The sequence below is a fragment of the Nematolebias whitei genome, chromosome 15 (assembly GCF_014905685.2).
Source record: "Nematolebias whitei isolate Nwh7 chromosome 15, NemWhi1, whole genome shotgun sequence".
NCBI lineage: Eukaryota > Metazoa > Chordata > Actinopteri > Cyprinodontiformes > Rivulidae > Nematolebias > Nematolebias whitei.
The window spans coordinates 37,073,227-37,083,751 of record NC_056512.1 but is presented as its reverse complement, the minus strand read 5'-3'; the positions used below and the strand labels follow the sequence as shown (position 1 = coordinate 37,083,751).

The 10,525-nt window shown below is 44.7% G+C and overlaps 1 protein-coding gene across 1 annotated transcript in view; it reads right to left on the bottom strand.

The window, feature by feature from the left end:
- Nucleotides 1-3,026: 3,026 nt before the first annotated feature.
- anapc2 (anaphase promoting complex subunit 2) overlaps nt 3,027-10,525 on the bottom strand; it is a 9,159-nt gene continuing 1,660 nt past the window's right edge. The window contains exons 4-14 of the mRNA XM_037688442.1: nt 10,002-10,134; nt 9,743-9,932; nt 9,358-9,477; nt 8,997-9,114; nt 6,999-7,177; nt 6,709-6,850; nt 6,567-6,642; nt 6,176-6,379; nt 3,896-4,028; nt 3,497-3,738; nt 3,027-3,361 (exon numbers count right to left, since the gene is read on the bottom strand). Coding sequence (XP_037544370.1) covers nt 3,152-3,361; nt 3,497-3,738; nt 3,896-4,028; nt 6,176-6,379; nt 6,567-6,642; nt 6,709-6,850; nt 6,999-7,177; nt 8,997-9,114; nt 9,358-9,477; nt 9,743-9,932; nt 10,002-10,134 — 1,747 coding nt within the window. The 3' untranslated portion in view covers nt 3,027-3,151. The remainder of the gene's footprint in view (nt 3,362-3,496; nt 3,739-3,895; nt 4,029-6,175; nt 6,380-6,566; nt 6,643-6,708; nt 6,851-6,998; nt 7,178-8,996; nt 9,115-9,357; nt 9,478-9,742; nt 9,933-10,001; nt 10,135-10,525) is intronic.

Sequence of the window (10,525 nt, the reverse complement as noted above, 5' to 3'; positions counted from 1 at the left end):
ATGATCAAAAGTGTCCTCAGAAATGGACAGCCACTGAGACACGTCCTTGTCACACACAAGATCAAGACAGCAGAAATGGGCAAACTACAGGAGTTGGAAATGCTCCTGAGACCTGCAGGTATATTTTACTCAATATGATTTTCATTGTCCTGTTTGTAAAGAATAAATAATAAACTGCATGTGTAAATGTACCATAAATATGTGAAGGGGGACATTTTTTGTTGATTTAAGTATGTAAATGTAATATAGTTTGACAGAAACAGGAATGTGAAACTCTGGGAGGACAAGCCTCATGCTCCGCTGTCCTGCCTGCTGTTTAACATCTCTCTCGGGTGATGGAGGGCTCTGATGATGATCCTACCTAAAAAGTTTTTTTTTCCGTCTCTAAAATAAACAAAACATTATTGTCCTGGAAAATAGCTTTGGTTTCACAAGTGATATGACGTTGTTCATGTATTTATTTTTTTATTTACCCTTTATTTACACAGGTAGTCTCATTGAGTCAAACTTCTAAAACCATCTCTCTCCATCCATCCCATCATCTTTTACCCGCTTCTTCCATTTTGGGTCACAGGGGTCGCCGTTGCCCATATCTGGCAATCACTGTGCGAGGGGCGGGGTACACCCTGGACGGGTCGCAAGTCCATCACAGGGACACAAATGAGACAAACAACCATTCACTCTCTCACTCACACCTAGGGACAATTTAGAGTTACCAATCAGCCTAACATGCACGTTTTTGGTCTGTGGGAGGAAACCGGAGTACCCGGACGAAACTCATGCATGCATGGAGAGAACATGCAAACTCCACCCAAAAAGGCCCCCGGATCGGGATTTGAACCAGTGACCTGCTCGCTGAGAGGCGGCAGCTCTACCAGTTGCACCACCGTGCTACGCCCTTCAGTAAATCACACCTGCTCTTTTTCTCAATTCTCAGTCAGTGAGGTAAATAAACTGTTAAAAGGTCTAGACTCTAAAACATCTGCAGGACCAGATGACCTTCCACCTTATCTCTTAAGGCCGGCCGCTCATATCATCGCAGTTCCGGTGTCCCACATCTTTAACCTGTTACAGCCCCTGTCCTCTAGTCTGTGTAGTCTCAGCTGATTGGCTGTCAGGGCTGCAGAACTGCAACACCATTGGACCAGCGGGAGATTGCCACACCAATCAGATGATGAGGTCCACCTGCACCCTATAAAAGGCTCCTGGAATCATTCCTTCAATGGGGTAGCTTTAGGCAGAGGTTTTTGTGCAGCAGACCCCCACTTTGTTGTATCTTTTTGAGGATTGTTTTGGGGCAGTTTTAGAGTATTTTCTACTCCTGATCCCTTTTTGCTCTGCTTAGCAATTTGGTTTTGAGTTTGACTGGTTGTTTCAAATTTAGAAACTTGTACTTGGAAAGTTTTTGATGAACCTTTTTATTAATGTTATGTTTGGGTTGTTTTGAGTCTGGACTGGACTGACTTGTTGGGTTATTTAATTGTTGAGGCAGCATTTGACCCACTTTAGTATATTTTTTTGTCTGTCCAAGTTTGTTGGGTCAACAAATATTTGTCTGTGGAACATTTTTCTTTGTAATAAACCCCTTTTTTAAAATCAATCAACTCCATCTTTTTTTTTTCCCCTCTGGACACATTTTATGTTACACCCCCCGATAACCTAGACCTGGGGGCATAACACCTGTCCATCAGCCAAAACGCCATTCCAGACGCTTGGAAAACAGCCTTTGTTCTACCTTGGCTGAAGGGAGGTGACCCCACCTCACTGAACAACTATCGACCAATCTCTAAACTCTGCATTTTAGCCAAGGTTCTAGAAAAACTGATAAACTTTCAAATCAAAAATTATTTGGACTCATTTAACTTCTTACCTCTCCATCAAGCTGGTATCAGGAAACAACACAGCACAACGACTGCTTCACTGAAGGTTCTTAATGATGTTGTTGAAACACTGGATGCTAAGGATTATTGTGCTGCACTTTTCTTGACCTGTCTAAAGATTTTGACACTGTGGATCATGACATCTTTTGTCATAAGCTCTCAGAAATTGTTTTTTCAGAACGTACCATTGGTTGATTCTCTGTCTTTCAGATCGGAGGCAAGGTGTTCAACATAATGGTATTTCCTCTAGTTATTTAACAGTCAGCAATGGTGTACCACAAGGCTCAGTCTTAGGACACACCCTCTTTACAATTTGCATATGTAATGTAGGTCAGAGCATCCCTGATGCATCCTTACATTTCTATACTGATGATGACAGTTGCTTATTGTTGAGATAAAACAGTTAAGGTTTTCCAGCTTTTGCAATCCATCTTTTGACATCATCCAGTCTGATTTGTTCCATCTCAAACTTGTCCTAAATGCCAATAAAACCAAAGGGATGCTTTTTTTCAAACAGGAAGTCTGTCCCAGCAGTTCTTCCTCTGATTTTATCCTCAAATGGTGTCCTTATTGAGTTTGTCGATTCCTATAAATATTTGGGTATCTTGGTCATCTCGCATCGCTCTTTTAAGCTCTGCGTGGAAAACTTGATAAAGAATCTGAAAGTTAAATTGGGTTTCTTTTTCAGAAATAGATCCCGTCTAACTCTGAATGCTAGGAAACACCTTGTAACTGTGACTTCCCTTCCCTCCATTGACTACGGTGACATTATTTACATGAAAGCTCCTACAAGAACCCTGCAGATGTTGGATGCTGTCTATCATGGTGCACTAAGATTCATAACTGGCTGTAACTACCCATCACTGATCACATGATTTTATTGTTTGTAGTGTATTTAGTTGTGGAAGAAGTTTTGTGTAGAACACAATGTCCAAGACAAATTTCCCCTTGGGGACAATGACGCATCCATCTATCCGAATCTTAACAAGTTTTAACTTCAAGGAACCTGCAGGATCTAAAATGGCAAGAAACATTTCAGTCTCCAAAACATCAAACTGTCCCACTTTGATTCTGGTCCCTGAACGCCTCAGCAGCTGCTCCCACAAACTGTCCCACTTTGATTCTGGTCCCTGAATGCCTCAGCAGCTGCTCCCACCTCAAGGAAAATGAAAACTGAAACATTTATTTTAGAATATTTTATGAGTGTGAGAAAAACCTACAGAAAGTGTTTGAGTTTCCTGCTGCACTTGAACACAGCACAGAGTCCTCCATCAGGTGGATTTCGGGAGCCTGTAGACGCCCGAGGACATCAGCAGCTGATGCTCCCGGACCTTCTTCTGCAGAAAGGCCTCCAGCTCGTTGATGTCCATCTCTGTGACAACAGGTCCTGTGGCCACGAACATCCGCAGCATGGTGTGGATCCTGTCCAGGGTCATGCTGTCCAGGTTGGTGAGCATGGCCTGGACGTAGGCCCAGAAGAGCTGCAGAGACACACGGTGGACAAACGGACAAGGGCTTTGAAGACAAATCTTACAAAAACTGATCCAAGGCTCCTGTTCCAGGACTCCCGATCCAGAGCTCTGATCCAGGATCTACACCACAGAAGATGTTCAGACCTGCAGCTTCTCCTCTCTCTGCTCAGACTGGGTGGTGGTGTTGGAGTCCCTCTCCTCGTCGCTGTCGATCAACATCACCCCGCGGTCCAGCTTCTCCCGGGACGAGCCTGTCTCCAGGACACAGTAGCGCCCGCTGGCCTCCTCCTTCAGCACGCCATGCTGCTGCCACAGGGCCAATTTCCTGTGGACCAGTTCCTTTGGGGCACCCAGCTGTATGCTCAGCTCCTCCAGAGTCCAGGAACCTGATGGGTGACACCAAGACTGTGAGCTGGGAGAAGTTGGACATAAAACCATGAGACGGATGTCTCCACTTCCTGTCTGAGACTCGTCTCATGTTTAGTGGATTCTGTCTTTAAGAGTCCAAACAAGAACCGTTTGAGACAAGAAGTCGGGACGTACTTTGATCCTGGAAGTGCAGGATGATGGCTGCCTGGATCGGGGACACGGACAGGTTGGTGAGGACTCTGTCCTCCAGCTCCAGGTCCAGAGTGACGGAACCCAGGTGGGGCTTCCAGCTCAGGGTCCTCATGGCCTGAAATCACAGAAAAGTCGAGACTCAGATCCAACAAAAACAAACGTACCACTAGATCCTGACTCAACCACCAAAACATTGTTTCTACTTAATCATGAGAGACGGATGTTTCCAGATGTTCTACTCAAGTGGTTCTGATCAAATTCTCAAGACGTTCTCAGAGTCTTTCGGAGTCTCAGTTTTAGGTCCAGTCTGTTCCCAGCAACAGTTTCTGTTCCTGGATCAGGTCTTCACTGGTTCGATGGTGCATAAAACTCCTGTCGCTCAGGTATGAATGGAACCATTCTAACGCTCCACCCACCAGTAATCCCAACCCAGCGTTCTAGCCGGGATAAAAGGATACTGTGGTCCACAGTATCAAATGCAGCTGTAAGGCCAAGTACCAGGATCACAGATTGACCAGAGTCATTTGCCAGAAGAATGTCATTGCAGACCCTAACTAAGGCTGTTTCGGTGCTGTGTAGTTTCTTAAAGCCAGACTGAAACATCTCAAGAATAGAATTTCCACTCAAGAACTCTTTTAATCGAGTGAAAACTATTTTCTCCAGGGTCTTAGAAAGAAAGGGAAGTTTGGAGATAGGTCTGAAGTTTGAGCAAGTTGAAGGGTCAAGTCCGGGTTTTTTAATTAAAGGAGTTACTACTGCATGTTTAAAAACACTAGGAACCACACCTGTAGCCACACTGCTGTTTATAATGTCAAGAACAGAGGGTCCAATGGAGGGTAGGACTTGTTTAAAAAACGATGCAGGGATGGGGTCAGCAGGGGAACCTGAGGGTTTCATATGACCAATGACGCCATTTAGAATTGAGAGGGAAATGGGTTCAAACTGGTTAAAGACTGATGTGGAGGGGACAAGGACAGAGGGGTCAGCTGTGACGTGAGGAATCAATGACATTATTGACTCAACCTTTTTAACAAAGAAACTGGAAAAGTCATCACAAGTAACTGCAGAGACCTCCATGTTGGCAGACTGAAGCACAGTTAAAATGGAGTTAATGGTGTTGAAAAGAACACGGGGATTGTGGCTGTTTGAAGCAATGATTTGGGAGAAATATTAGGTTTTTTTTTTTCTGATTTAACGGTGGCCCGATAGTCTTTGTAACGTTTTTAGCATGATAAAAAAAAAACTAAACTTTGTCCTTCTTCCATTTACGTTCGGCTTTCCTGCATTGATGTCTGGCTGCTTGGGTGATCTCATTCAACCAAGGATGTGTGCACTTTTGTCGCCTGATTCTGAATGGGACAACTAGGTCTAGCACCTTAGCACAGGTCTCTTGATGTGCAGTGACTAGCTTGCGAGTGTTGATGTAAGCAGAGGATTCAGAGACTGAGACAGAGTTTTTAGTGAAAGCAGAGGAAAAGAGTGCAGCAGTGGAAGGGTTAAATATTCAACAAGGCCTGGCTGGAGGGTGAGGGGGTTTGGACTCATTGACAAAAGAAGTGTTGAAAAAAATGGGTTTGTGGTCGGAGAAAACCGCATCCCCAGTTTCTAAATCAGAAACAGATAAGCCATAGGTTAACACTAGATCCAGTGTGTGTGGCCATGCTGGTGAGTTGATCCTGCAACATTCTGTACAAAGTTCAGAGACTGGATCAGATCTAGAAAGTCCTGAGTCAGCAGCTTTTCAGGGCAACAAACATGTACAGTATATTGAAATCCCCCAAAATTAAAACCCGATCATATCTGAGCAAGATCCTGGTGAAAAAGTTAGGGTCGGCTTGTTGTACAGCTATAGGCTTAGACTACTAGAGGACAAATTGAGCTCATTTCCTTAAATTAATTGTTAAAATTAAATAGTTTTCATTTGATACTAATTCTATCTTAACATGTGATTCTTGACCTGCCATTGTGTATCTGTTCCTACCAAACCCAGTTAGTCGAAGCAGATGACCACTTGTCCTGAGCCTGGTTCTGCTAAAGGTTTCTTCTTCATGATGGAGTTTTTTCTTTCCACTGTTGCTTTCCTGTTTGTTCAAGATGAGTTCTGCGATGGAGTTAAACTCAAAGCAGTCTGCTCCTCAGATAAATAATGTTAAATTATTATTTTTATATATGAATGTTTCTGTTCAGTGCTCGGAGACGATTCTGTTGTGACTTGGCGCTTTATAAATAAACTGAATTGAATTTAACTGACTCTGGCATCACCTTCAGTTTCTCGTAGCGCTGGCTGTACGCCTCCATGGCCTGACCCACGATTGCAGGAAGCTCCAGTTTTTCCTCCTTCAGGGTCGGCCAGAACTCCGACGACAGGATGATGGCGGACAGAGCGAGTGGCGGCTGCTCCTCTTCGCTCAGCTTCGACTCCTCCTCCCGGATGTGACTGTTGATCCTGCGGGAGTCCGCCATGTCCTGCACCACAAAGACACGAACACACGAGGACATCAACTGACCGGGACGTCAACTGACCGGGACGTCAACGGTCCGTGAAGTCAACGGTCCGTGAAGTCAACGCTATGTGATGTCTGATCAGGACAGCTGATGTCTTTCTAGATGGACTATATGAGAACTGGGTCGTGGATGAATGTGTGGAGCTCACCTTCAGCATGACCTCACAGAAATGCATGTGGGACTCTCCGAACCGCAGCTTCAGCAGCTCCACATTACGGATCTCCCTGAAAACACAGAGCAGAACCATCAGGTCCAATAGTGTCAGAACCAGCCCGTGTGTCGGGTCATACTTGGCCGTGTTGTAGTTGAGCTGGTGCAACAGCCTGTCGGCCAGTACAGCCCGGTATTCGTCGATGAAGATGTCCTTGCTGCCGTAGATGCTGACCAGCAGGCTGATGATGTCAGACGAGCGCCGCTTCAAACCCGTTTTATCTGAGCCAAACAGAAAGAGCTAAAAGTCAGCCGCGACCAGCTGATCGGAACTAATGAGCTAAAGTCAGCTGCGACCAGCTGATCGGAACTAATGAGCTAAAGTCAGCTGAGACCAGCTGATCGGAACTAACAAGCTGCGTTCACTGACCAGGCACAGCATCCGTCGGGTCTGGAGTCCAGTCCTCTGGGTCATTGCCTTCGTCATCGCTGTCTTGCATCTCCAGAGTCACCGGGTCTCCCCGGGACAGCTCGGATGCCAGGTCGGCACAGCCTTCGGCGTCTCCAGTGAGTCCGGCCACGATCTGCCGGACTGTGTCGTCTCGAGTCCTGCAAGACGATGAGACCAGCAGCATCATCCTTTAAGCCTCAAAACATCCTCAAAACACAGATTAAAAAAAAATCGTATTTAAATTTCTAATTTGGGATTAACTAAATCTTGGTAAAGGTTCTAATCTGGGATTAATTGACGTTCTAATTCCAGGTTCTAATCTGGGATTACATGACATTCTTGTTCCAGGTTCTAATCAGGGATTACAAAATGGTCTTAGAAAATGTTCTAATCAGGGATTAAAGGATGTTCTTGTTCCAGGTTCCAAACTGGGATTACCAAATGGTCTTGGAAAATGTTCTAATATAGGATTAACTGATGTTCTTATTCCAGGTTCTAATCTGGGATTACCAAACAGTCTTGTAAAAGGTTCTAATCTGGGAGAGGATGTTCTTATTGCAAATTCTATACTGGAAATAACTGATGTTCTGATCTGGGATTAACTGATGTTTTTATTCCAGGTTCTGATCTGGGATTAATTGATGTTCTTATTCCAGTTTCTAACCTAGGATTAATTTATGTTCTTATTGCAGGTTCTAATCTGGGATTAACTGATGTTCTTATTCCAGATTCTGATCTGGGATGTTATTATTACAGGTTCTAATCTGAGATTAATTGATGTTGTTCCAGATTTTGATCTAGGATTAACTGATGTTCTGATCTGGAATTAATTAATATTTTTATTCCACTTTCTAATCTGGTATAAATTGATGTTCTTCTTGCAGGTTATAATCTGGGATTAACTGATGTTCTTATTCAAGATTCTGATCTGGGATGTTATTATTCCAGTTTCTAATCTGGTATAAATTGATGTTGTTATTATTACAGGTTCTAATATGAGATTAATTGATGTTGTTCCAGATTTTGATCTAGGATTAACCGATGTTCTGATCTGGAATTAATTGATATCCTCATTCCAGGTTCTGATCTGGTGATTAGGGCAGCATGGTGGCGCAGTTGGTAGCACTGCCGCCTCCCAGCAAGCAGGCCGCCCTGGACCTTTCTGGGTGGAGTTTGCATGTTCTCTCCGTGCTGTGTGGGTTTTCTCCGGGTACTCTGGTTTCCTCCCACAGACCAAAAACATGCATGTTAGGCTGACTGGTAACTCTAAATTGTCCCTATGTGTCCCTGTGATGGACTGGAGACATGTCCTGGGTGTCCCCCACCTCTTGCACTGTGATGGCCGGACATGGGCACCAGTGACCCCTGCGACCCGAAAAGGAAGAAGTGGGTAAAAGGATGAATGGATGGAGGATGGATGGGTGAATGGATGGATGAATGATTTATTCATTCATTTAAAATAAACAAAACAAAATCATTAAAAGAAAAACACTGAATGAAAAGGATGCAGAATGAAGAAAATTATTATATCTGCCCCTTATTTAAAAAACAGAAATAACTACAAACAAACAACAATTTAGGACTGAACAATCTCCAAAGAGAAAACAAAAATATTAGATATCCGTCACATGGTATCATACTTTCCCAACAATTTTAACTTAATCATCTTTTTACACGTATAAATTGTTTTATTAATTTTTATGGTGATAAAGATAATTCCACAATCGTATTCCCTGGATTACAACGCTCCTTCAGACTAGTTCTAAATGGAGGTTTTACAGCCATTTGATGATGGAAGGATGGATGATCTGGGATTAAATTGACCCATCACAACTTTTTACATCACGGGTCGGGAAGAAAACAGAACTTTGATGTAAACAAAGACAATAAAGATAAACAAATGTGGAAAAATAAATAACAGCTGAGAGGTTGACGGACTGAAATGTTGGAAGGTCCGGTTGTTGGAACCAGACTCACCTGAGGTACTTTCGGATGGGCTGGCAGGCTACCTGCAGAACCACCATGGACGGGTCCAGTTCCCTTAGAGCTTTGATGGCTGAGATGTAAACTGTGAGGATGTCTGAGGTATGAACGCCTAAAACAAACAAACAAACAAACAAACAGGTTGGTTTTCTGCTCTTGGATCAGAACCTTCGGCTCTTCTAAATATTAAAACTTTTTTTAACCGTCTGTTTAAATGTTTCTGTAGTTTTGGCATAAATAAATAAATAAACAAATAAATGAATGAACGTTCAAGTAAATATTTGTCCCTCCTCGGTTCGGACCCACAGGTTCTGTCAACGAGCAGAACTGCAGCAGAAGCGGGACAGAAACGGACCCGGGTGCAGCAGGCGGCTCTCGAAGGCCGACTTCAGCGAGGTGAGGAGCTGCTGGCGCTGATTGGTCCGCTCCAGACAGAACTTCAGGTCCTCAATAGCAGCTTTGGATTCTGGGAAATCTGAGAAGCAAAAACAAAACGTGATCCACAGAACCAGAACTTTCAACCTTTTCAACACTGAGACACAAACGAACTCCAGTTCCCAGAACCTCCGGACACAACAGTCCTGGAAACATTCGGCTCTCAAACTGTAGCTAATGTGATTCAAGATGGCCGCCACAGCTAGTGGGTCTGAGCTCAAGAAGTCTCCGCCTCCAGCCGCTGACCTCTGACTCTTTGGATCAACAGCGGCAGGAAACAAGTGGTTCTGGTTCTGAAGGCTCACCTCTGATGATGCTGAAGAGCTCCTCGATCCTCATGCTCACGTAGATCCTGTAGAAGAAGTGGTGCATGTGGCAGCGCCACACCGACTGGACTGCAGGGACGCCGGGCCCACCAGAACCACCTGGACCGGACACTCCGCCCCCCTCGCTGGAGAAGACCTTGCTGAGCCACCCCAGCACCAGCTCCAGCCACTGCGCCAACAAAACCGGGTCAGAACCAGTAGGTGAAGAGGACGAGCGCAGGAGGAGAAGAAGTTTTACCTCCTGGAAGTCCAGCAGGAAGGAACGCTCGTACTCGCCACGGCACCGCTGCTCCATCCGCTGCTCCACCAGGCGGTGCAGGATGGAGGTGATGGACTCAGAGCTGACCCAGTCCACCAACTGCAGCGTCCACCTGGACCAGAACCAAACACACATAGATGTGGACCAGAACCAAACATCTGGACAAGAACCAAACACACACAGAGCTGTGGACAAGAACCAAACACACATCTGGACCAGAACCAAACACACATCTGGACCAGAACCAAACACACACATTTGGACCAGAAACAAACCCACATCTGGAACATAACCAAACACACAGAGCTGTGGACCAGAACCAAACACACACACCTGTGGACCAGAACAAAACATCTGGACCAGAACCAAACACACACATCTGGAACAGCACCAAACACACACAGTGGTGGACCAGAACCAAACATCTGGACCAGAACCAAACACACACATCTGGAACAGAACCAAACATTCAGAGTTGTAGACCAGAACCAAACACAGATATG